Genomic DNA, 26,074 nt, shown 5'->3' with positions numbered 1-26,074 from the left:
ACCATGTGGGTTGTTGGAGTTGTTTGATCTCACTCCACCACGCCGGTGTGTGCAGCTTGATGAAGGCTGAGAGCGTAGACTTGGAAGCAAAGAAGTGCAATTATGTACAGTGAGGGAAAAAAGTATTTGATCCCCTGCTGATTTTGTACGTTTGCCCACTGACAAAGAAATGATCAGTCTATAATTTTAATGGTAGGTTTATTTGAACAGTGAGAGACAGAATAACAACAACAAAATCCAGAGAAACGCATGTCAAAAATGTTATAAATTGATTTGCATTTTAATGAGGGAAATAATTATTTGACCCCTCTGCAAAACATGACTTAGTACTTGGTGGCAAAACCCTTGTTGGCAATCACAGAGGTCAGACGTTTCTTGTAGTTGGCCATTAGGTTTGCACACATCTCAGGAGGGATTTTGTCCCACTCCTCTTTGCAGATTTTCTCCAAGTCATTAAGGTTTCGAGGCTGACGTTTGGCAACTCGAACCTTCAGCTCCCTCCACAGAATTTATATGGGATTAAGGTCTGGAGACTGGCTAGGCCACTCCATGACCTTAATGTGCTTCTTCTTGAGCCACTCTTTTGTTGCCTTGGCCGTGTGTTTTGGGTCATTGTCATGCTGGAATACCCATCCACGACCCATTTTCAATGCCCTGGCTGAGGGAAGGAGGTTCTCACCCAAGATTTGACGGTACATGGCCCCGTCCATCGTCCCTTTGATGCGGTGAAGTTGTCCTGTCCCCTTAGCAGAAAAACACCCCCAAAGCATAATGTTTCCACCTCCATGTTTGACGGTGGGGATGGTGTTCTTGGAGTCATAGGCAGCTTTCCTCCTCCTCCAAACACGGCGAGTTGAGTTGATGCCAAAGAGCTCCATTTTGGTATCATCTGACCACAACACTTTCACCCAGTTGTCCTCTGAATCATTCAGATGTTCATTGGCAAACTTCAGACGGGCATGTATATGTGCTTTCTTGAGCAGGGGGACCTTGCGGGCGCTGCAGGATTTCAGTCCTTCACGGCGTAGTGTTACCAATTGTTTTCTTGGTGACTATGGTCCCAGCTGCCTTGAGATCATTGACAAGATCCTCCCGTGTAGTTCTGGGCTGATTCCTCACCGTTCTCATGATCATTGCAACTCCACGAGGTGAGATCTTGCATGGAGCCCCAGGCCGAGGGAGATTGACAGTTCTTTTGTGTTTCTTCCATTTGCGAATAATCGCACCAACTGTTGTCACTTTCTCACCAAGCTGCTTGGCAATGGTCTTGTAGCCCATTCCAGCCTTGTGTAGGTCTACAATCGTGTCCCTGACATCCTTGGAGAGCTCTTTGGTCTTGGCCATTGTGGAGAATTGGGAATCTGATTGATTGATTGCTTCTGTGGACAGGTGTCTTTTATACAGGTAACAAGCTGAGATTAGGAGCACACTCTTAAAGGGAGTGCTCCTAATCTCAGCTTGTTACCTGTATAAAAGACACCTGGGAACCAGAAATCTTTCTGATTGAGAAGGGTCAAATACTTATTTCCCTCATTAAAATGCAAGTCAATTTATAACATTTTGACATGCGTTTTTCTGGATTGTTTTGTTGTTATTCTGTCTCTCACTGTTCAAATAACCCTACCATTAAAATTATAGACTGATCATTTCTTTGTCAGTGGGCAAACTACAAAATCAGCAGGGGATCAAATACTTTTTTCCCTCACTGTAGTTTGCTCCACCGCGCTCGACTGCCCGTCACGTGGCTCCACAGCCAAGCTGTTTGTTCATGGTGGTCACCCATTCAGGAAGTCACTGGAGCGATGCACTTTTACATCTATATAGAAAACTAATTTCTTTAGAACTGATTTTTTTTTGCGTCTAGATTGTTCTTCCCTCCGCACCACAGATTAGCACGGTTGGCTACGTACGGTGCAAAAGAAGTTGAACATACACACGTACATTCAAGCATCATCCAGGCCCAATCCTGTTTAGCTTCCATAATTTGGTCAGAGGCATGGAAACGGCACAACAATGGTGTTGCGATGCGCACACAAATGCGTGCATACAGCGCAGCAGACGAGCCCAGCGTACACAGCCAGCACGTGCCACACCGCGTTATTATTATTCAGGTGTTTATTTCACCCCGGATGAAAAGTCCTTAGCCCAGAACAGTGGCAGCACCAACAACAACAACATACCCCTTGGTGTGACTTATTTCAAGTGCTTATTCCCTTTCGCTTTCGGTTCCGTTTCCAAAACGGCGGGCGCCGGCATTTGGAGAATCAAGACAATGAGAAGCGCTCCATCCCTCTCGCTCCCTCCCGCTCCCTCTCCACCCGTGTCGGAGCGGAATCGGCGACCGTCCCAGCCCTCGTGACGTCCGCGCTTTTGTCTCGACCCCTCCCCCCCCGCCCGTCCTCGCTCTCCGCCCCCCCCAACCTCCTCGCAGATTCTCCGGCCTCGCCGTCGTCCCTCGCCGCCGCCTCCGCCTCCGATTGCGTCCTGGAGCGATCCTTCTTCATCCGCATGAAATCCACGCTCACCAAGCGCGGCGTGCACATCAAATCCTCCGGCTACAAGGTCAGGGTCGAGACACAGCGGCGCTGCGCCACGCTCGCGGCACCACGCGGCCGAATTGTTTTTTTTTTATTTTTGTCCCTTCTGCTGACTGGACACTTGTGTTCTCTTAATCTCACCCGTCAGACCTAAAATGCAATCCGTTATTGGCAATGAAATTACTTCTATTACCGCGGGGGTGGAGGGAGAGAGAGAGAGAGTGGAGGGAGGGGGGGGGGGCATCCCACGTTTTTTGTGCTCGCACGGAAAGGCGAGCAGAGCGCTTAGTGCCCGCCGCTAAGGGTTGCCGATTTCTCGTTTTTGCCGTCGATCGATTGGCCGCGATCGGCGACTCGAGATTTGCCACTGGTCGCGCGAGCGGCGCGACTTTTTTGCCAAGAGTTGTTTTAATTTCCGCTCAGGTTTTGATCGAGTCGACGAGCGAGCGAGCGAGCGAGCGACGGCGCGGAGCGTTCTCCTTTTCGTGACCCTGAAAGGATGGGTGCCATTTTTGTTGGTTTATTTGTTTAACTCTTGGCTACTAAAAGGAACCCGATGTGTTTACCTTTTATCGCAGGGTGTCAGTAGGACGTGAGAATGTGCGCCTCACCGGGTGGGGGGAGGGGGACGGCGGGCGGAGAGGGGGGGGGGTTGGTGATAAATAAATCAAGAGATGTATTGCATCTGCAGGCTCGGGTTTTGATGGACTACATATACCACTCTGGGAGAGGGGAGAGATCATTTTTTTTCAAGACAGGTGTTTGAGGAAAGAGCAATATCTGTGTTACTGTACGGATGTGATCGTTGGACTTTACCTCAGCAAGGAGAAAATCATCTTCCTTCCTTGAATGCAGGAGCACGAGCAGGATGATTGGGATTTCATGGGAGTGTAGGGTAAGCAACAGTGTTAACATGTGTAAACGATAAGAGGAGGTTGTGATGGGTGGAGGAGAGCAGGTTACTGAGACAGGCATTCGAGTGGCACACAGAGGTCACTGACGAACGGGGGGAAAGGCACGGTGGCATGATGATGACATACTATGAGAACAGACCGTTCATAAAAAAAAAAATCACAATTCGTGGACCAATTGTGCAATCGGTGTCACGTCATTAGACTCAAGAAACGTTCTGTCCACAACAGAACATAGCCTTGCACCGCCTTGTGTCGGAGAACGGCCGCAGAAGATGAACGACTTGAGATCACGTTAGTAGGCCTACCGCTCATCTGTGAAAAAGAGCTTTGTGGCTCATCGGATTCCTCCAGTATAAACACATATTATCATTCTGAGGCCTCTTTATCCACACTAGGGTCACGCCGATTATATGCCAGCCGAAAAGTTTCAATCGCACTGTCAATAAAACCAACGTTTTTCAAACGTCGGAGCTGGAATGTTTGCCACATTAAGTGAAAAAAAAAACAAATTTGATGCGATGGGTCTCTTCGTACAATTATTGCTGACTTTGCTGAGATTATAAGTTCGCTTCACTTGATAACCCGGTTTCATAACAGGCACCTGCCCGGGTTCCAATCCAGGATCTCAGCAGTGCCCGCTCAGTGCTCTGACCCCTCAGCAACGTGACCTCCTCTTGTGAGGGCAGACCGTGCCAGGCAGGCCTTGACTGTGCAATAGCAGAGAGATATCTGGCAGATGGAAGGAAGCGATGGCGACGTCGTCGGCAATGACACCGTGACCTTGCCGATATCCACACTGGGATCCTGAGAGCAGTCAGAGGAGACATGCAAAGCACATCGGCCCATTGGGAGGCACCCAAATGCAGTCGTTCAAAGCCAAGTATTCAAACAAAGCGGCCAACCTGCAGCAGTTTCACGTAGCTTCATTTTCAAACACATTTGTAGCAGCTGGGTCCATTCATATAACCGGTGCTTAATTTCAGCTGGCAGGGTGCAGAGTGCTGTTCAGGGGATAATTTCAGCACGCCACATCCATCCCATGGACAGGTATTTTTAAATGTGTTCGCTGAGGATCAAGCCCTGAGTATAACTTTTGTGTGGCTCTCGGCTTCACCACGACCGGGCCTTTTTCATTGTTTTGCCTTGTTAAAAGTGGCATCGCAATGTGGTGGTGGTGGTGGTGCCTTTATGGCAAATGGGCCTTCAAGGCAGGCGCCGTGCATAAACGTAATCTGCAGAGATGAAACCTCAGCCAATTTGTGCACCGCTCCCCTCTCTCTCGCTTATTGTCCACGCTTTGTGTTTGCACTTATGACAAGCCCTTATTACTCGGGCGTTTGGCAGTGCCGATTAAGCTAGTGCGGGGCCTGTAGCATATTTTTAAGGGGCCCTAAATAAAAAAAAACGTAAATATTAAAACATATTTTACTTGCATAGTAAAGTAATTTTATTTTTTTAATTTGCTATACAGCCAGATAATAGGACAAATCGCTAACCTTAAATACCCAGTCGTTCATCAAAGTTGAAGGCAGTATAGTACTATAGTAATAGAGCAAGTGCAGAATCACTGAACCGGAATTGATAGCTTGAAAGCATTTAGCGCCGGGCCCTTGAAAGTGCGGGGCCCGCAGCGTGTGCAGCTACTTTTGCTACTAGGATAATCCGGCACTGGCGTTTGGAGAGCATCCCTTTTTGCGGCGTCTCTGTCGTGAGCCGGGAGGCGTTTGCGAGCTGCCGTCGGTGGGGCACGTGACCTCACGCCGCGTTCCCCTCGCCCCGCTTGGGAGAGAGAGAGTAGTTTGCTCGCGGGGTTGGAATGAAGCATCGATTTGTTGATTGTTATTGATGACTCAGATCGCGATACGCGGGTTGGATCGCGATCGCGTCTTTGGTGCATCGCGATTGGCCTCTGTTGTATAGCAATTGGGTTTAAGCTGCCCGTTGCATTCCCTAGAGGCGATACCGTTCACCGCAGGGTTAAGAAAATTATTAAGTGTTGAATCGAATTGCGACGATTAATTAAATCGCCGGGAGTCAGTCGGCAAATCAGTACCACCCATCGGTCAATGGACAGGTTTGGATGTGGTGGGGTCAAGTGTCGGTGCTTCCACCTTTTTCAAGCTGTCTGTTAAGTGGGGAAGAGTGGTCCAACAATGCCCTCTAGCTGGGGCTCTCTTGGGCCTCCGTTAGTGGGGGTCCTTGCACCAGTGGTGGCATGAGCAAGCAATTGCAAGGGCTGCACCTTTACCTATCTATAGCATTACAGTAGGATGCATATATAATAGATTTACATAGGCATACGTTGTTGACCAGATAGCTTGAACGTAATCATGAACCACATTGCCGCTATGTCAGAACATTAGCTGACAACTCGTTGATGTTTAATTCACGTTTGAAACAATGTGTTTTAAAATGATGATGATGGTAGTGGTGGTGGGAAAAATTAATGCAGCCTGTGTTTTGAAACCACTACAATTACAGCCCCGAATTATTATTTCCATTTGTAGTCCACAACATACGTTAGTGTGTTTATATTATTATAGCAATGTAATGTGTATGCAGAATCTCAAGTGTCTTGTGCTTGACAACGTCTGACACAAAACAATCCAGAGAAAATAAAATATAATTGAAACAAATGTAGGATATTCGAATCCATACACGAATCAATAAACAACGTAGGGTGAGGGTCTCGCGATCCAAAGTTTGTGAGTTCCAAATCCTGGTTGAGGGGTTTCACTCAGCCCATCATCCCTCCGGGGTTTACAAAATACGTACCACTTTATGGAGAAGTCAACAGCGCTTGTCCCGTGGAGAGACTCAACTCCTGCCATAGGAATGTGGAATTCTCACCAACGGCTCAGGGTGGTGGACAGGAGCCAAGCGCTGTCTCTGCGGTCATTCGAACAAGAGACCACTTTGACTTCAAATCAGTTGACCTCGTGTTTATAAATACGGCGAGTCTGTCGCACATCTTTGTCCCGTGCACGTAGGAAGGGGTAGTCAACAGATTTTAAGAAGTTAATGTTCTAGAAATGTCTGTAGATTCCCACTTAATTTCCTTTGCCAGATATAACGACTAGTATTATAAATGCATTCATTCCATTTCGTACACGACAAAGCAACTGCATAATTACGAGTAACAAATTAATATCAAGCAATATTGTTTTTTTATTGCAGCACATTTTTTTGTTATTTATATTCATGATGCCGTTTTAATGTATTATTCTTGGCTATTCTTCATTACTTTAATGCTTCACTTGCCGCATTGTTAGCGACAAGTACGCCACTGCAGCAGCAGCAGCAAATGAATATCACCAAAGGACACCCTATTCCTGCTGCTGTTCATATAGTTGTTTTTTATTTCTCATTTACCTTAACAGTTATATAGTTTTTTTTTCAATCCCTTATATCAGGATTATCACGAATGCTACCCGAAACATGCATTTATACTATTTCGATTATTTTGCTGGTATAAATGTTCAAATAACGAGGCATTTTGTTGAGCTATCATTTGTGGCTAGGTCGCTTTTGTAAAAAGTGAATTATATTGTCTGGTAGGATGGAGATGGTTTGGTTGCATTTGTTTGTGTTTGGGTGATTTCTTGACGTAAAGCTTTCGTGACTGCAGGAATTCATATTCTTGGGTCTTTTGGAAAAGTCACGTAGATAGGTTCAAAGAAAATAATAAAAAATAACAGAAATAACAGAGTATTTGGGTGATGTGTTTACCCTTTGACTCTGCACTGTCATCGAATTTTTGTACAGTTTGTTGTTCTGACGTTCATCTCCGGCCCAACTGGACATCTATGGAAAATAGCTTTACAGCTCATAGGATTCCTCCAGTATGTAAATAAATATTCTCATCATGAGATATATTTCCACGAGCAGTGTTCTAGGGAATCGGCAAGCAGATGGCACGCATCCCCCCGAGGTCGCGGCGATACATACGTGCGGGTTCGGAGCTCCTTGGCGGGAATGTCTCCCGTGATTGTATCCGATGGAAAGAGCCCCTTGGAAAAAGGTCGGCGAACAGGAGGATGCCGATCATGGTGGGGGTGGGAGGGGGCGTGGAGTTCTGAAGCCCGGTGTACGTCGAAGTATTACTGGCGCCCCCTTCTGGTCAAAAAATGCAAAGTATTACACATGAAAGTGAGGGGAAGGGAGGACGTTTGTTGCCCGCAGTGTCATTGTCAACGAGCACACTGGGCTTGCCATCCAGAGGTGGTCAGTTCGACTCCATCTCCCAGTGCGACTAGTTGAAGCAATGGTGGCGAGTTTCTTAAATCCGTCCCTCTCGCCCGCCCCCCCTTTGCCCACACAGCGGCATAAAGGGGAATGCCACGGTTAGTCAATCGGCGAGTCGCGTGCCGGCGGGGTCTTCTTCTTATTCTTTCGTACGGCTGATGTAGATGCAGTGCAACAACTACGATTTCACATTCAGGTGGTCTAGCAAGATAACGAGCAGCGGAGTCCTGTATCGCTGTGATGTCTCCTTCGTATTTGTAGATCGGGGGCATTGCGTCCATTGTATGTTGTAGGTCTGTTCCGGAGGACCGCAATAGCACACTGGGGAATTTTTAATTTTCCATTTGTGCATTAGGTATCCGAATCTGCCATGGTTTGTGCAGCGGGTGCGGTTTAGTGTGGACCGTGAGCTTCGTGGAAGATCAAACCCCGGGATCTGTTTTGGGGTAAAGTGTTTTTACTCGCCACCTATTCAATAGACAATCTGGTCAGCGTGGAAGGGCGGACCACGATCTTCGAGAGCTCCCTCGAGCGCTGGCCCGTCACCAGCAGTGGTGTGAGCCAGCAGGCGGGGAATTGCAGTGCTGCAACTTTGCCTTTGAAATGACTAACGAGAAAAATAAATGACTAACGAGGGCAAATGTAACCACATGGGTGCCACGGTGGTGAGTTGTTACCTACCTCGCCTGGTATACAGGAGGTCGTGGGTTCGATCCCGACCCTGACGCCTGCTGCTGTATATTTAAGAGCTTCCACATTCTCACCGTGGTCGTGTGGATTTTTCTCCGGGTTCTCCGTTTTTTTTCCTCTCCGCATTTACAATCGATACGTGTTTAGAGTATTTGGCGACTGCTATAAATTTCCACGTGATAAGCCACTTCGTTCGGCTATCATTTGTGATAGCCAGGTTGCTTTTGAAAAAGAGCTACGTAGCTCAGTGGGCCTTACCTGGTACGATAAAAATGGTTTAGTTCGCTCTTTGGCAACCAGTGCGTTCCACCACGAAAATTCCACTGGAAGACTACTCCCAGTTACTGACTTTTTGAAATCGGTAATCGATTCAGAAAATATCTTTTGGTTACCAGTTTTCGTGAAAGAACCCCATTATTGTTGAGTTACTTCATTGTTTATGAGTAACTTTTACGAGAAAGAAAGTGAGTGTGCCTGGACAAACTGATAAATATTACGAAATAAATTCCACACAAATAGGTCAGAAATCCGCTTGCCTTAACACCCCCCCCCCCTACCGCCAGTCCCTGGGAAATATATTCTGGAGCTCAAAACCGGACAGCTCCTGAGAAAACATTAAGTCCACATAGAGTATTGAGAGTTTCACAGCAAAAGGTAATCACATACACACACACACACGTGTGTGTATGTGCATGCGTACGCGAGTGTGCGCACGCACAAGAGGCAGAGATTCCCCGTCGAGCCTTAACATACTCTTGGGGCAAGTGCTGTTAGCGAGCACCATAAAGGGTGGATGGTCAGCACCATGTCCGGCCACGGTTGTCTCCCAGGTGGCAATCTTTACACACCGCACCAGGTACTCATTTGAGGCTGAGTCGACCTAGGGGAGGCCCAGGGCTGCTTCAGATAATCGTCACTGGTGTTGGTGGCCATAAACGGGAATCGAACTCGAGCACGCTAACCGCTACACTACCGCTCTTCCCACACGCACACATACACGTGCTTACGCGCACACACACACACACGCTTACGCACACACACACACATGCGCGCTTACGCACACACCCACATGCGCCGTGCACACACACGCACGTGCACACACACACGCGCTTACGCACACACACACACACACATGCGCGCTTACGCACACACACGTGCACGCACACACACACGCACGTGCACACACACATACACACGTGCACACACACACGCACGTGCACGCACACACGCACGTGCGCGCAGGTAATCCACCTGGCCGCCCGGCTGCGGCGACGCAGCAGCAGCAGTGGCGGCGGTGGCGGCGGGCAGGCGCCGGCGTCCCCCGCGTCCCCGTGCCCGTCACCGCCCGTCGAGCACCCCTTGCTGGGCCTGGTGGCCGTGGCGCACGCGCTGCCGCCGCCCACGCTCAGCGAGGTGCGCATCGACTGCCACATGTTCGTCACCAAGCTCAACCTCGAGCTGCGCGTCTCCTACTGCGAGAGCAGGTCAGTGCTGCTGCTGCTGGTGTGTGGGTGTGAGTGGGGGAGTTGGGGTTTGGTGGTGGTGCATGGGTGAGAATGGGGGAGCTGGGGTGGTGGGTGGTGGTGGTGGTGGTGGTTTATCAATATTCAATACCAGTCGGAGCCAATAATGATTATTTATTAAGGCTTGTTTAATGTGGGCCTAACAAACACAGTCTTAAAATATCCATTTTAGAGGGTTACGACATTTACTTTTCTATGTTTATAACTGTCCCCTAACAATCAAAACAATCCAGAAATGCTCAAGAGAACTTCTCAGAATGTCACATTAAACCAAACGTGGAATCTACTGGAGCCTGGGTGGAGAATCTCAACAGTGGATGTCAACATTAGCACAATACGCCGACTCTAAAGACCAAGAGCTCCAAGTGATGTTGCGCGGGGCACGAGTAAGGACAGAGTGAGCCTCATCTCGTACAAGTAGGGGAGAGGTCAACCGTTCCAAGAAAACGTTTTTGTTCTATTTATAACAACAATGTGCACAGCTGTAGCTAGAGAACAAGGGTGCAGTGGGCACGGCTGCCTTTGTCGAAGGTGAGACAGCCTAATGACGGTGACGAGCACTCGTCTCATCGCGGGCAATTTAACTGTTCTCTGCCACTAAGGCACGTCGCCCGGGAGAGTTGCGCAAAAAAGCCATCGTTATACAACAGATTCCCAAGCAACCTACGTGTACGCAACATCCATTCTCGGCGGTGTGTCGTCGTCCCCCCCTTTACTCCACCTCCCGCGACGCCCCCTCTCCATGTGAACAGCGCTACTTAATTTTACAAGCACACCCCCCACTGAGCCCCAAGGCCGTCGCGCAGGGAAATTAATGAATTGGCTGCCCCCACGCCATGGTGGACGGCCAGCCGCGGGCCATCGCGTGACAGCAAAAAATGGCGTTTCGTCCGTCGCTTGGCTTCGTTGTGTCTTGCTTTGCGGTTTTTTGCCATTTTGGTGACTCGAAGCCTCTCCTACAAATCGGACTCATCCTGGCCTCTTGAGATCTCATCCACCCGGTTGAGCAAAGACGGTGGTCACTGCACGGCGCGACACTTTCAGATGCGCTTCTGCGGCCGTCCGGAACGCTCTTCCTTCCGATATTAGGAGGCCACTGGGGCTACGCGCTTTTAAATTATCTCGATAGAAAACGCATTTGCTTAGAACTGCTTCTTGTGTTGCGTTTGTTGTCGTTACCCCCGCCGCACCGTCCGATTAGCATGGTTGGCTACGTACGGTGCGAACGAAGTTCAACACGCACACGTACAACAAAATCAACTTGTGACTTGAAACTTGAACGCACCAGCACCAATTCGGGCGGGCTCGCAGGGGGAGACGGCGGCAGCTCATCTCACTCGGAAAGCCACCGGTGGTTCTCGAGGGGCGCCGGTTTTTCTGCAGCTGTCCGACCGCCTGATGGACAACAGCTGCTTAGGCTTCAAGGGGCGCTCACACTCAGCGTGACATCACTCCCATCCTCGTGAATTGGAATTTAAAGGAGGAAAATACGGAGCACTGTTAAATATAAAGCGGAGGGTAAACGTAGCGGTGGAAAATGAGATTGTCGGGTGGAGTGGTTATTGTACTGTGCCATGAAACCAGCGACCCAAGTTAAATTCCCAGGCCACGGCCAGCGTCAGTGTCAAATTGTAGCAGAATCGGGCAGATGCGCCACCTCTTCATCCAACCCACGCTGACCAGAGTGGTGAGGTATGGTCACTGCATGGGGAGGCCTTCATCCAATAGTGTAATGAGTAAGGGGTTGAAATCATTGTTATTTTTTAAATAAAATAACATGTTTATTTGTTGTGAGTGTTTGTGATGAGTGGATTCGCTGCTAAGGTCATTGGGTAACTTTTGCTCCTTCCATTGTTCACCCGGAAAGACAATTACAGTTTACAAATTAAATTCGACGAACTGTGACCGCATCTCAATGTGCTGAAGAGAAAACGTGGACATTTATCTATCTTACAGAGAGAGGCAGTGAGCCATAGTGTCGTGAGTCACTCAGAGACACTAATAGTAGGAGGCACTCTATTTATTATAGCCTGCACAGGTACAAGGAGTAACTACACTATGGTCAGGACAGCTAGCAGGCTGCCTGACCAACAATGCCGAGGAGGTGAAGACGGTGACAAAGGCTCCAGCTGCACGGTGGTTCCACTCCGACAACAGCCCATAATCTTGCTCGGGGTCCCCCTTTAATCCACCCAGCGTGGCCTCGCTCCGCCCTCGGCCATGCCCCCCTTCTAGAACCTACTAGAAGGTTCCCGGGCTTTACCTCACGTGCCCCCTCTATCACCTTTGCACCACATCCCTTTCTCCGGCTTACCACGTGACCTGCTGGCAGACACGGCTGCTACAACAGCAGATCCCCTTCCCTGCCAGCGACCAGCACTACGCGCCATAGTGACCCATTCCATGTCACTACAATAGGAAGAGGAAAAAGGAGGGCCTTTAGCCTAGACTTTAACAGGGCTGGGGCGTTATCAGCAGATGGCTGGGGCAAGGGAGTCCCAGACTGAGGACAGCAGAGGAGAATGAGCGACCTCCCGCTGAGTGAAGGTTGCCTTGCACAGAGTCGGTGGATTGGGGTTGCCACCTCGGAGGTACAAAAAACCATGACGTATGATGGGGAGAAGAAATATCTCGCAATTTCAGAAGAAGGGAGAACTCCACTTATATGCCATTGCCTTGAGTGGTGAATGATTTTGATGGAACTGACACAAACCGGGACTTACAGTGCCCTGGGAAGACTTGCAGATTTTTCCAGGAAAGCTACCTCAAGTAGAGGATGATCCTGGGAAAACCAGGACAGGTAGCAACTCTTGTGTGGAAGGGAGTAGAGTGAGGTTGAGAGGGGAGAGGTTGGCAGGGGATAGCCCATAGAGCAACCTAGGTACATGTTTTATCTTTTGTTGTTGAGCTTAACAAATACATCAGCGCATTCATAGGTTTCCTGGATCTCACCATATTCCCAGAGGTGAATAAATCCCTCTAAGCCAAACTTTATCTGCTGCTAGAGAAGCCTGCTACTCTGCACGCAGGTGCAAACAGTGATTACGGAATCGTCTGTGTTTCCTCGGTGTCACGTGGGGCTGTGCCCTTGCCTGGAGGAGCATGCGCTATGGGATTATTAAATGTTTTTATCCCACGGCCCACTACAATAAGTGACCTGCGCAGCAGTGAGTGGAACACGGCCAGTCTTGTTTCATTGTGCAGTGGAGTCCATGGCTTGCTTTACTAATTACCCAAAGCAGATGCGTGTGTGTGTGTGTGTGTTCACGTGTGTGTGTGTCTGGCGTGTGTGTGTTCACGTGTGTGTGTCTGAGCGGGGAGCGATAGTGTAGCGGTTAGCGCGCTGCGCTATGAACCTGGCGACCCGGGTTCGATTCCCGCTCACGGCCAACACCAGTGACGATTATCTGAACCGGTCTCGGGCCTCCCCTAGGTCGACTCAGCCTCAAATGAGTACCTGGTGCGGTGTGTAAATATTGCCACTAGGGAGACAAAGGCGGTCGGGCGTGGTGCCGGCCACCCACCCCTTCGTGTACCGTTCCGGCCTTCATAGGTGCTTGCTAACAGCACTTGCCCCTACAATCTGTTACAGGCTATATGGGGGATCTTTGTCTTTATCTTTGTGTGTCTGGGAGCGGTAGTGTAGCGGTTATCTCGCTGCGCTACGAACCTGGCGACCCGGGTTCGATTCCCGCTCACGGCCAACATCTGTGACGATTATCTGGGCCTCCACTAGGTCGACTCAGCCTTAAATGAGCATCTGGTGCAGTGTGTAAAAACGTCACAACGAGGGAGACAAAGGTGCTGCTCGCTAACAGAACTTGCCCCAACATTATATCTATGCGAATTGCTCCTTTCATTGCCACGGATAAGCACGGTAAGGGTGCATTTGCTTCCACTGAATTGCTTTCACTGAATTTTCTCGGAAACGCAAAGGCTAAGATAATAGGATGAATCTTTGTAAGATAACATACCTATCTGCTGTTAATAGTAGAAAAAAGTTAAACTCATATTGGACTGCATTTATGCAGAACATATAATTACATGTATACATGTCCCTCTCTTAATACACTGCTGAATGAAGGCTTTCTCACACCGTTCCAGTCATGGGGGTTGTTTGACCATACTTCACCAGCGAGCGAGCCTTGGTAAAAGTAAGCGCCGAGCACCCGTTTAGATATCACTCGTCGCTGATCTCACGCAGCGCTAATCGCTGCTCCACCCAAGTAATTCCACAAGAGGATTGTAACCAACTTGGCAAATACTGGGTTTTGACAAACCTTACATCATTCTTGGCATTGGCGCAGATATATTAAAACGTTGCCAGCGATTCTGCGGCAGCCTATTGAGGCGTAAGTTGCGCTAACCACCGCGCGACCAATCCACCGTGTAAAAGATACTGTTCTCCACATGACCGCCTGCCTTACGCTAACGATTGCTTTTCGTTATGTTTGCCAGCAGTCAGTGAATGCTATTTGGCACTGATCTTCCAATCCCATTGAGAACAGTAGATTTGCATTGACTTTCAACTGACCAATGCTTTACCCATAGGACGCCTCTTGGTTTGATGGATGAGATGGTAGTTGGCACTGCTAAGAGGGCCCAGGGTGTGTTCAGTCGCATGGACACTCATTACGATGTGACGTAATGACCCATGTCACTAGCCAGTGGTTTGCTTACTGTTCATGGCTAATGCTGTTGCAGTGACCCTAAAATCAATGACTTTATTCGTACAGTATTGTGGTGGAGCGGTAGTGTAGTGGTTAGCGCACTGGGCCATGAACCCCGCCATCGGAGTTTGATTCCTGGCCCTTGCTATCATCAGTGGCCAGTAGCATCTGAACCGGTCCTGATTTAAAAACAACCTCATGACTGATTGTGTGGAGGCCTTCATCCAGCAGTGGACTGACACAGTGCATTACTACATACACTCCAGTCAGATGTCGTTACGTATATATTTTATACAATGATGGCTATATTTATATATGTACATAAAATAAAAAAATATCAGCGTAATCACTACTGATGAAACAGGTGTTTTATCTTTGAACGATAACCTTTTTATCGAGGAACAAATTCTTCAGTCATTTAAGTTGTGTATTTTTCAACGACCTCTTGAGTGATGGTCTCATTCCCAACCTGATGGAATGTGGAATTAGGCCACTAAGAAAGCCCTCGTAGACCAACTGCATTCCCACGGGAACGATAGGGACCCACATTTCATCAACAGCACTCCGCTGTGGGTTGGCTCTTTATTTCTCTGCTCGTTCCTCTTACATTTTCGATTTTAAACGATTAAGCCCAATAAATAAGCACTCTATTAATGACTCTTGTGGGAGCTTTCGCGAATGCAATGAAGGAAACAGAACATCGGGGCTTAAAATACAGTCCATTTTGAACGCCGCACCGTCGCTGAAAATGTCACGGTATAATAATAATAGGGGGCCTGAACTTGCTAACCCTGATATCAGAGGCAATCACAATTGCAGGAGACCACCTGCTCGTTCATCTGTAGCAATAGATTGACATCTTTTCTTTAACTTATTTATTTTGTTCGTGAATTATTTGCACTAAAAGTATTTTTTGACAAAAAAAATGTGTTAGTTGTTAGCCAGCTTTTTTTTATTTACACATTTAACAAAAATACGTCATTCCCGCCCCAGTCTCGCCCCCCAAACCCTCAGACCCCCCACCGATTGTATCCCGATTGTGCTTCCGCCTTCACGTCATGACACGAAGAATCAATTCAGATCTCCCGCAGAGAAATTCTACCCTTGGTGTGTTCGTGGACGGCCCCCGAAAAGCGGATATCACAGAGCTACCTCGGAAATCCATTCAAATACACCTCTTTGTCTACACAGCAGGGGGGCAGAGCCTCCTCTCCCACTCTGCGTGAAGGAGGCAATGTTTTAATTCTCAGAGCTGGAATTTAACCAAATGAAGTACAGGACCGAATTTAATGTGACGGGGTTTTTGTTGTTGTTCTTGCGGTTATTGGTTGACGGGGCTGAGTCGATCAACTCAATGCACTTGAGAACCCGGTTAATATCACAGTCAGCTGCCTATATTGGAACACGGTGGTGCCAGATCAGTGCCCTGACCCCTGAACCCCCCGGCCACCTCCAATTTCCACCTTTTATTTATATTGATTTTTACCCGAGAAAAACCTTCACCACCACCGGTGACGGTTTGTTTCCTTGTCCAGCAAGTTTTCCTTCCTTTGCTTATTATATATATTTAAAAAAATAAGATCATGAGATGAATCACACAACAGCTTACTGTTCTGAATCATTCCTGCAGAAAAGAGTTTTGACGGAAAAGAAAATGTGGCCAGAGCTCACTTATATCCCAGATTTAGCTCTGTGATATCCGCTTCTGTGGGCCGTTCTCGAACACAAACAGTTGCATCACTGTGCGAGAGACCCTCATGGATACTTCTTCTCATGACATGATGCCATTTGTACAATATGGTTAAAAATGGTGAAGAATTAAACGTCTTAAAATGGTCAAATGTGACAAGAGCGGTGACTTGCTTTCTGGAAAAAAATGCCAGGTCCAAGTTTCCCTCTATATGAAAAAAGAAAGACTAAAAATATCTGACTACCATTACAGAGAATTGAGTGTTTTTTGTTTAATGACACCACCAGAACACTGAGATCTGGGGGATAAGGGATAGGTTGAGGCCAAAGTCAGTAACTTCCCTGATGAATTGTTTGGGAAGGTCATTCTGAAATCTCTTCTCCCCTCTCCTGCACATTCATGTACATGTGTGGGTTGTGTGTGTGTAGCGGTTAACGCGCTGCGCTACGAACCCGGCGAACCCGAGTTCGATTCCTGCTCATGGCCAACACCAGTGACGATTATCTGAACCGGTCCTAGGCCTCCCTTAGGTCGACTCAGCCTCAAATTAGTACCTAAGGCGGTGTATAAACATCGCCACTGGGGAGACAAAGGCGGTCTGGCGTGATAATGGCCACCCACCCCCTCGTGTGCCGTGCTGGCCTTCATAGGTGCTTGTTAACATCACTTGCCCCAACAGTCTATTAAGGCTATACGGGGATCTTTGTCTTGATCTGTATGATATGGTCCCATCAGTGAGCTTTTGCGGCAGGTAAGGTTGCTTTAGCTGCGTTATGCTGCTCGTATGCCGAGCCACAACACGCCCTCTCGGCTTCTGTTTGGCTGGATATTGGGTGCTAGAGAGGGTTTAACGGGCATGACACGGGCTACAGAAGACATTTGCTGATGTGGTATGGGAAAATTTGGACCTGAGGGGACTTGCACGTATGTATGTTGAAATTATTTAGCACCGTACGTAGCCAACCGTGCTAATCGGAGGTACGGAATGATTGGTAACAGCGGTGACAAGATTGGCCTCTGTGGAGGAGGCAGTGAAGGATGCTGCTGTGCCGATGGAGGTAGTTGCCCTCCAACAACAATGCAGAGTGGAGGAGCTACGCTCACAACAACGAGCGAAGAGCTGGGCAGGCTAAAACTAAAAAAAAATATTAAGTGGCGCATCTGCCAGTTATCTCAGTTTACCCACAACAGCTGCGTCTATCCCACTGCCTCTTGCCAGCAAGCCGCCGACACTTCACGTGGCCACAAAATGCACCTAGCCTGGAACAAGCACTGCGGGTGACGTCACCGGCACTTAGTGGCGAATCTCGACTGCTGTGGCTGTGCGTGAGCAGGATAAGCGACTACATGGACCAAACAGCCAGCGACATCGTGGGCAAGAGCTGCTACCACCTGATCCACACGGAGGATGTGGCCGCGCTGCGGCTCAGCCACTTGGATCGTGAGTGTCCCCATTTCACTTTGGAGACGCGAGGTTGGGGCCGGTAGCCACCGTGGCGCTCGGGGGCCCCCGTTGTGGAAAGGGCCGCTAGCGCACGCACTCGCAACCGCAGCAGCACAAAGAAAACGGCGGTTTGTGGAATCCATGCAGGTCATCCCTCTGCCCCCCCCCACCTCCCTCCCGAGAAAAATTGCAGCTGCGAGACCTTATTTGTGCCACGTTTATGCCCAGGGTTGTCGGATGATCACCAGTCGTTTCAATCTGCTCATTGCAGCTTAGAGGCCACTTAGGCGCTGATGCTGAATCCGGCTTTTACTTACGCAAGTTGATTCGGCGATTGTGGCGTCTGCTTAATTGTGGCGATGCTTTAAAGCCCCTTGCGTTTGTCACAGCTTTGTTATTGTAAGGGAAAAAAGCTGTGCTCCTCGCAATCAATAACCCTGCTCTCTCTGTCCACCCACTGGCCCAGGCAGCCATCTCCTACCCTCACTCCATCACCGCACAGGCACTTTTCATAATGGCTAACGGATACACTTGACTTAATGGTCCGCTCTTAATGTTATTCGCTTGGCCCGTTGTGTTTTTTGGCCGCCGTGCAGTGATAAACAAGGGACAGTGCATCACCAACTACTACCGATGGCTGCAGAAGTGCGGTGGCTACATCTGGGTGCAGTCCACCGCGACCATCACCATCAACAGCAAGAACGCGGACGAGAAGACGGTCGTTTCGGTGAATTACGTGCTCAGGTCCGAACCCACGCACCCTCGCTGCCGACGAGCAAGCCGCCCGTATGAGGCCTGGCTGTTGTAATCGCCGGCGAAACGTCGCAGCGCTCGTCAATGTCCGTGGGTTTACTCTCCATCGCACCGATGTGCCGACGTGGTAGCTAATTGGCACGTTTTGTTCCACGTGACAAACCTTACGGATTGGTTATGTCGGACGGCGGCAGGATAACGACACGCTTGTATTAACGCGACATAACCCAAACACCTTCATTGTGAGTCATGTTGGTCGCGACAGCCTACGTGTTAAATTCGTTCACTAACGACGGTCAACGAATTGCAATCTTTCCTCGTCACATGCGTGCACGGATACATTAGAAACTAAAACTACATAAATACATATATTTTACCAGGTGAGGCCCACTGAGCTGTATAGCTCTTATTCATAGGCGATCTTCCCACAAATGATAGCTCAACGAAGTGGCTTATCAGGCGGACGTTTTTAGCAGCCAAATACTGCACATGCATAACTCTAAATGTGGAGGGAAAAACCAGAGGCCCCTATTTTCCATGCGACCACGGGTAGAACATGCAAACTCAAAATTTACAGCAAGGCATCAGGGTCGGGATCAAACCCACGACCTCCTGCGTACCGGGCGAGGGAGTTAACATCTCACCACCGCTGTATGCAACGTGACCTCCGGGTGAGAGGTTTCTTTAGAAGTGTAAATTATTATTATTATTCACATTGCAAGTGAAAATAACAAAAAGCATTTACGCCAATAACGCTGCCACCCCCTGAAGGAGGGTGAAGTGTTTAATGATAGTTGGCGTATTGAGCAATAGCCCTGAAGACGTTGTCTGAAACATTGTTTAATTAATTATTTTTTTCCCTCTTTTAGGCAATGTTCTTCGTGAATGCTTTGTGTTTTTGTTGCTGTTGTTGTTCGTGCATGTCCACCGCCGCCGTCGCCAAAGCAGTATTGCAAATAAATAAATATGAATCAATACAAGTAAGGTGAACTGTGAAATATAACCTGGGCATTGTGCAAGTGGCACAGGTGTCACGGTTTTTATTCACAATGTTGCTGTGCGGGCGCATTTGGATTCCATACATATCTGAAATGTAACTGCATTGTCAATGGAAACACACCGTTATACGCTGATTTTGCAATACCTGAAGTTGAACATTGAAAATATATATTTTAAAAGCCTTTATCGGCAAAATGTGCTTTTCAGGGTATCTGAATATGGGTTAAAATGCCATCATTGGGATCATGGCGCTCACTATTCGAGCAAGCAGCCGACATCAACCAATATTAAAATATTTTGGAGAGCCATTTTCAGGTCGTGTGCGTCGCACATAGGACACATTGCTAAGATTCACAAATGCATGTTCCCATTGCACCAGATTGCAGCGTTTAGTCTCGCAATGGAGGCTTTCTCAAAAACACACAATTACGCAAAACCCCGTGTCAGTTATCTCGACTCGGATTTTGCGAGTCAAGATGACTGTGTCTATTAAGAGACCAAAGAGCGTGAGGATCAATGCAATACACTCGTTGTTGTAATGTCAATTTCGCAGTGATGCATTGGTACCGTAATGCTCGATGAACCTGGTAACCTGAGTTTGATTCCTGGTCAGTCCTGCACACCCACTCCCCACCTCCCCACACTTTCAACAATCCACGATGACCAGAACGGTGAAATATAGTCAAGCTACCTCCTGGAACAACACCGCCTTGATCCATCCCACTGGAGCTATGCACCTGATTAGGAAGCCACTGAAGCCATGCACTTTTAAATCTCTTTTGAAAACGAATTTCTTTGCTTTTCGTGTTTCATTTGCCGTCCTTTCCCCGCACCTCCGATTAGCACGGTTTGTCTATGTACGGTGCAAAAGAAGCCCAACATATATACATCCAGCAGTGAATCGACAAAGGGGGCTGTGAATGATGATTATGATCATTCTTAAATGTCAGATGTGGTGTGCCCTTTAGTGGGCAAATTGGCAATGGAAGGTTAAATCAACACGGTTAAGTGAGGTGCGCGCATGGCTGATGTGCAGTCTGCTCTCCATTGACCCGCGGTGTGTTTGCCGGGCGTTCTTCTCTCAATCAGCAACCTGGAGATGAAAGGGTGCATATTGGATCTTCAGCAGATGCCCAGCCTTGCTGAACAGACCACGGAAATATCAACCTCTGACTCAGAGACAGAGGCAAAAGGCAAGTAGAGAAAGCATCTTTTTTTATTAAATCAATATATCGACAGAGTGTGCTTTGTATTTAGTTCCTTTCTCAGTATAATCTTTTACCCAAAGGTTAATAATGATTTCTATAAACTGCTTCACTTAGGGATAAGCCGTAGGGTATAGATAGCGGAGCGAGCGACCAATGATTAGTGAGCACGCCTGGTCATGAAGGTTTTATAAAGTCAACACAGCATTCTGGAATAAAGGATATGCATGGTCTGTTGGGGAGTGGTGGCGCAGCGGTTTATCGCACTGCACTGTATTGAACCTGGCAGTCGGAGTTAGACTCCTGGGCCACGGCTACTGACATCGGTGGTGAGCAATATCTGAACCAATCTTGGGCAACCCCCACCCCCTCCTTCACTTCACCAACCCGCATCAACCAGTGTGGTGAAATATGGTCGAACAATCCCCATGGCTGCCACGGCATATGGAGGAAATCAAACAATGGCGGATTGACAAAGGGCTGTGCATTGTTATGGTCTTATCTGTAACATTCGGTTTTAGAACTTTTGCTTTATCACAAGTGCCTGTGTGCTGTCGCGTGCGGTCACAATAGCGATAACGACCGTGAATGACTTTGCACGAACCAAAGACCCCCAATATTGAAGCGATATTATCAATAGTGATGAGTCACACGTGTTAAAAAGTATAGTTTTTGTTACTCGTTTGATATTTTAAAAACAAATTCTTCATTTCCCTACGCTGCCCTCTGTGACACTGGCGTACGCTTGAGATCACGGGCGCGGTTTCGCCGCTTGCGCTTTGGTTTTTAAAACCAAACAAAGTCAATTTTGCCGTACGTTGTCACGTTGCAGAAGAGAACAACGAGCCGTTGAGATGCGTGGATGGCCGCCTCGGGATCATCGAAAACAGCGTCATCATGGAGCCCATTCGGAAAGCCACAACGATATCACGGACGGACCCAGGCCATACACATTTGATACAGCAACAGCAGCAGCCACCTGCCCGCATTTGCCAAAGCTCACGCGAAGACAATATGAAAAACGACAGCAGCTCGGACAACCTTGACGATGACGATGATGAAGATGACGACGACGACGACGACGATGAAGAATCGGACGCTCAGTCTGACAGCTCCGATCTGTACGAGGGGCCAAAGGTCACGGAGCAACCCAGAAGGACTGTCCTGTCCCGAGGCGTCAAAACCCAGCGGCAACGGAGGCTGAGAAATTCCGATCGGCACACGGAGGCCAAGGCTATGGAGGGGCAATCCATGTCATCGGACAGCGATCGGGACTCGATTGATGGCTGCGACAGGCTGGAGGTGTCAAAGATCAGGATGCAAACCTCCAGCCGACTAAGGAAACGACGGAAGCGCTCCCTGAGGGACAGGAGCATCACGGGCCCTAGGAAGTGGACGCTGGACGTCTCGCGGGCAGATAAAGTCGAGTCGCCGCTGCCCGCCGCCGTGCACTTGGTGACGCCGTCGCTGGACTTCGAAAGGCTGCCGAAGTTCAGGCTGGAGGTGTCCCCACGCTCTGCCGACGGGATCGCCCCATCCTGGGCGTGCCTGCCCAACCGCGAGATCCTCCGCAGCGACTCCGACTTCAGCATGGTGGCCGAGCAGCTCAACTCGTCGAGCGTCCACTCGAGCCAGACAGCGCACATCCTCAACGAGGACATCCCCGAGAGCGTGCTCGCGTCGCCGGAAACCGACGAGGTCGCCGACGAGAAAGAGGAAGAGGGGCCGCAGCAGCCGCAATCGGTCAACGACGCCTCTCCCGGCTCCCCGTCGGTGACCGGCAGCACCGCGGCGTCCCAGCACCAGCAGCTGTCGCCCCCTCTGCCCCTCTCGCCGCCCGTGGCGAGCGTCGCCTCCCTGCTGTACACGGCGGGCGAGCTGGAGCTGCTGCAGAGGCTCCAGCAGCAGGCCGGCCTCGTGCTGCCGCTGGCCGCGGCCGCCGCCGCCGCGTCGGCCTCCGCGCAACCGCGCGTCTACACGACGGGCACGATCCGCTACGCGCCGGGTGGCGACGCGCCGGCGGCGGGAGTCGGCGGCGCGGCGCCGCCGGCTCCCGCCGCCGGCTCCGACGCCGGCACGGCCGCTGGGCCGCACGCCCTGCGGCCGGCGCCGCCGTTCAACCTCATCGAGCTGAACAGCGCCGCGCTCCGCCTCGACCCCAAGGCGTCGGCCGACGTCATTTACCAGCACATGCAGAGGATGGGCGCCGCGGCCGCCGCTGCGGCCGCGGCCGCGGCGGCGGCCGCGGCGCAAGCGGGCGGGGTGCTGTCGGCCGACCAGCTGCCGCTCGGAGGGGCCACGACGGCGGCCGCTGCGGGCGGGGTCATCACGACGGCGGAGGGCCTCTTCTCCGGCCTAGCGTTCCCAGTTTACACCATCAGCCTGCAGCCGGCGCAGGCCGAGCGCAAAGACGAGTGATGACGCGGTGCGAGCGGGGACGGCGGCGTGCGTGCGGCGTGCGCGTGTGTGTGTAAAAGACAAAGATCGGTGATATCAGAAGCTGTCCGGGACCTCCCGTTACGTTCGACTCGGCCTTTAATGAGAAGCCGGCGCGGTGTGTAAAACGTCGGCGCTAGGGAGACAAAGGTGGCCGTGCGTGGTCCTGGCCACACCCGCCCCCTTGCACACCGTGCAGGCACTTGCCCCAACTGTGTAAAAGGCCGTACAGGGGATCTTTGTCTTTGTGTGCGTGTGCCTGCGTGTGTATTACCGTACGTCTGCTTTAGGCGTGTGCGCGTGTCTGCATGTGTGCACATGTATTCTGTTCGTCTGCGTGCATGCGTTGCGTCCGTGCGTCCGTGCGCGCGATGCAGGCGGGCGCGCCGCTGTCTCTGCGGAGAGACGCGTAGCGCGGCGCCACGCGGTTCACAGACGGCGGGCGGTGATGCGCGAGGCAGGCGCTCATCAGTTTTACCGGTGCCGAATGCTTTTATTTTTTTAAACATGTTTATGCATTCAACCGTCCCATCCATATCACGCCGTATGTACATGTGCCAATGCTTCACGAGGGACCACGAGGATGGCTAGCATGAGCCAGCAATTACGAAAACGTGCCAAAATGTTTTGTTTTCTAGCTTTGTCTTTTTTTATATATATATTGGAAACAGCGAGTGCGTTGCAACGGGAGACACCCCCGCGTGTAGCCAAAGTGAGTGCTACTTATCACGTGACGAACGACCGAAACGAAAGGACAACATCAGCGGCCCCCTGAATCTGGCTTGTGTGACCATATAGCCCCGCACTGAATAATTGCTACAAGGTCAACACTGGTGGCTCCGAGGTAAGATATTATTTGTCCGGCTAAATTCATTGAAGCGAGGTGTATCGCAGTTAGCGACCACATTCATCTACCGCGATGGTTTATTTTTAGCGAGATTTCCTTGCGAATAACAATTGAACTTAAACTATACGCGCGCATTACATTCGAAATATATATTTATTTTTAAAGGTGCTATTACCATTGTGGGTCTAGTGCCATGTAAAGTATTGGTAACAAAAAAACAGCACTTTGATAAATAACGAAAAACGTGTAATTAATATATAATGAAAAAATAGGGTGCTTGAAAGTGTTATAATTTATTGGGGGAAACAAACACACAACCGCCAGAAATTTCCAGTCACTCGGAGAATTATTTGCAAAATAGCGTGAATTATTACCCTGCTACTTTAAGCTTGCTCAAAGGAATTTATTTATTTGCTAAATTGTTTTTGAGTAACGGAACACACAAGTGCACAACTGCTTTTTTCTTTCTTTCAAATCAAGCTGTTAGATTTAGTATAAACGGGTGTTTGCTTGAAAGTATTTTCCGTTTCACAATCTCAGTTCGTCCGTTGACTTAAAATAATTTTGTACTGGCGAGAATGAGTTTTGACAGCGGGTAAAACTGACTAACCATTGTCAAAGTGCATGTTACACATTGTTTTTTTAACAAATGGAAAATGTCAGCATGCATTCAAGGATAGTAACACGAAAAAACTATTCAACTTGACTGTTGGTTGCTACAAAGCTGCAAAAAAAAAGAAGGAAAAAAACTAAAAATATCAAACTGTGAAACTTGTCTTACGAGAAATGTAAGCAAGGATTTGTGAAAATGTACAAATATTGCTGTCGGTCCATTTGCTATATTGCCTGTCAAAAGAAAAAACTGTCGCAACTTGTGATTTGATGAGCTCCAGTGCTGTTGCGTATGCTTCATTCAATCGGGGACCTCAATGAGATTGAGAGATTCTCTCACATTTGTCTTATTTGTTCTCTTGGTATAAATATCTGTCACGTGTGCCATGAATATCAGTTAAACTGAGGCCATCTAATGCAAATGTGTGCAGTACAGTGAATCAAATTATATTTTTTAGGATTGTAGTTTTTCGTCTTTTCGTTTCTTGCTTGAGTTTTTTTTATTTTTTTAAGTAGTTATTTCGGGCGGGGGGGGAGGGGGATTTTTTTGTAAAGAAAATTTATTGTGTAATTGTAACTTTCTAAAGCGCGTTACAAGCTGTTAAAAAAAAATCAGGATATATCGTTAAGGCCTCTGTGTTACTACACCAGACGGTATGTCTGACGACATATATCCACTTGATTCAAGTGCCAGAAATCTTAGAGTTGCATGATATTTTTTTGATCTATGACATTATTAAATATCTCACGATGTTCTCAAAAGTCTTTTTCTACGGTTTGGTTCGAACTTCAAACGCATTGTTCCTTTCTTGGATTCACACACACGAGCGAGATGACCCGCACGTGCCGGTCGATGTCATCGTACTTACATTGCACTTACACCTACATTCACAACGACTGCTTTTTACCATTTGTGGTGGATCCTGTTGACCGTGGTTGGGCCCATCGTTGACCGACGACACTTTTCTCTTTTTTTTCTGAAGAAAATTACAAAAAGGAAGTAAATTGAAGTTGAAATAAATTTGTCTCCCTCGATTTTTTTTCCCGATGCATTCAACTCATTGCTGAATCTTCAGCCTTAGGGGTAATGTATGTTTTTTTTTAGTGACTGGGATCACACACACAAAAAAAAACACGGACACACATTGTTTGGTATTTGAGCAACATTTTAAATGTGAAAAGGAAATCACAAAATCTCACACCAAGTTGGGTGACGATCACCCAGAATGTCCCGGTGGTGTCATCAGATCTCAGAAGCTAAGCAGCCTTGAGCCTGGATAGCATTTGGACGGGTGACCAACATGCGCAAACGGACAGGTGCAGCAGGCGTTGCGGGTCGAAGAGGGTCGTGCAGGGAAATCTAAAATCTGTTCTGCACTCCACCCGCACCTCCCCCCCACCCTGCAACCTTCACCAAGCAGTACGGTGAAGTATGGCCAAATATCCCTCATGGCTCGAAAAGTATGGCGGAGGCCCTCATAGTCCAGCATGGGGTTCGATAACACGGGC

At 48.9% G+C, this 26,074-nt stretch overlaps 1 protein-coding gene across 2 annotated transcripts in view; it reads left to right on the top strand.

Moving 5' to 3' along the window:
* Nucleotides 1–25,586, top strand: part of LOC116947350 (neuronal PAS domain-containing protein 3-like) — a 217,061-nt gene extending 191,475 nt beyond the window's left edge. For both annotated transcript variants that reach the window (XM_032962983.2, XM_032962984.2), the window contains exons 6-11: nucleotides 2,432–2,562; nucleotides 9,629–9,870; nucleotides 17,604–17,710; nucleotides 18,310–18,457; nucleotides 20,555–20,658; nucleotides 21,503–25,586. In XM_032962983.2, coding sequence (XP_032818874.1) covers nucleotides 2,432–2,562; nucleotides 9,629–9,870; nucleotides 17,604–17,710; nucleotides 18,310–18,457; nucleotides 20,555–20,658; nucleotides 21,503–23,088 — 2,318 coding nt within the window. In that variant the 3' untranslated portion in view covers nucleotides 23,089–25,586. The remainder of the gene's footprint in view (nucleotides 1–2,431; nucleotides 2,563–9,628; nucleotides 9,871–17,603; nucleotides 17,711–18,309; nucleotides 18,458–20,554; nucleotides 20,659–21,502) is intronic.
* The last annotated feature ends 488 nt before the right edge of the window (nucleotides 25,587–26,074 follow it).

This window comes from Petromyzon marinus, chromosome 29, assembly GCF_048934315.1.
Source record: "Petromyzon marinus isolate PM22_M1 ecotype Great Lakes invasive population chromosome 29, UKy_Petmar_22M1.pri1.0, whole genome shotgun sequence".
Taxonomy (NCBI): Eukaryota; Metazoa; Chordata; class Hyperoartia; order Petromyzontiformes; family Petromyzontidae; genus Petromyzon; species Petromyzon marinus.
This window is presented reverse-complemented; position numbering and strand designations above follow the sequence as displayed.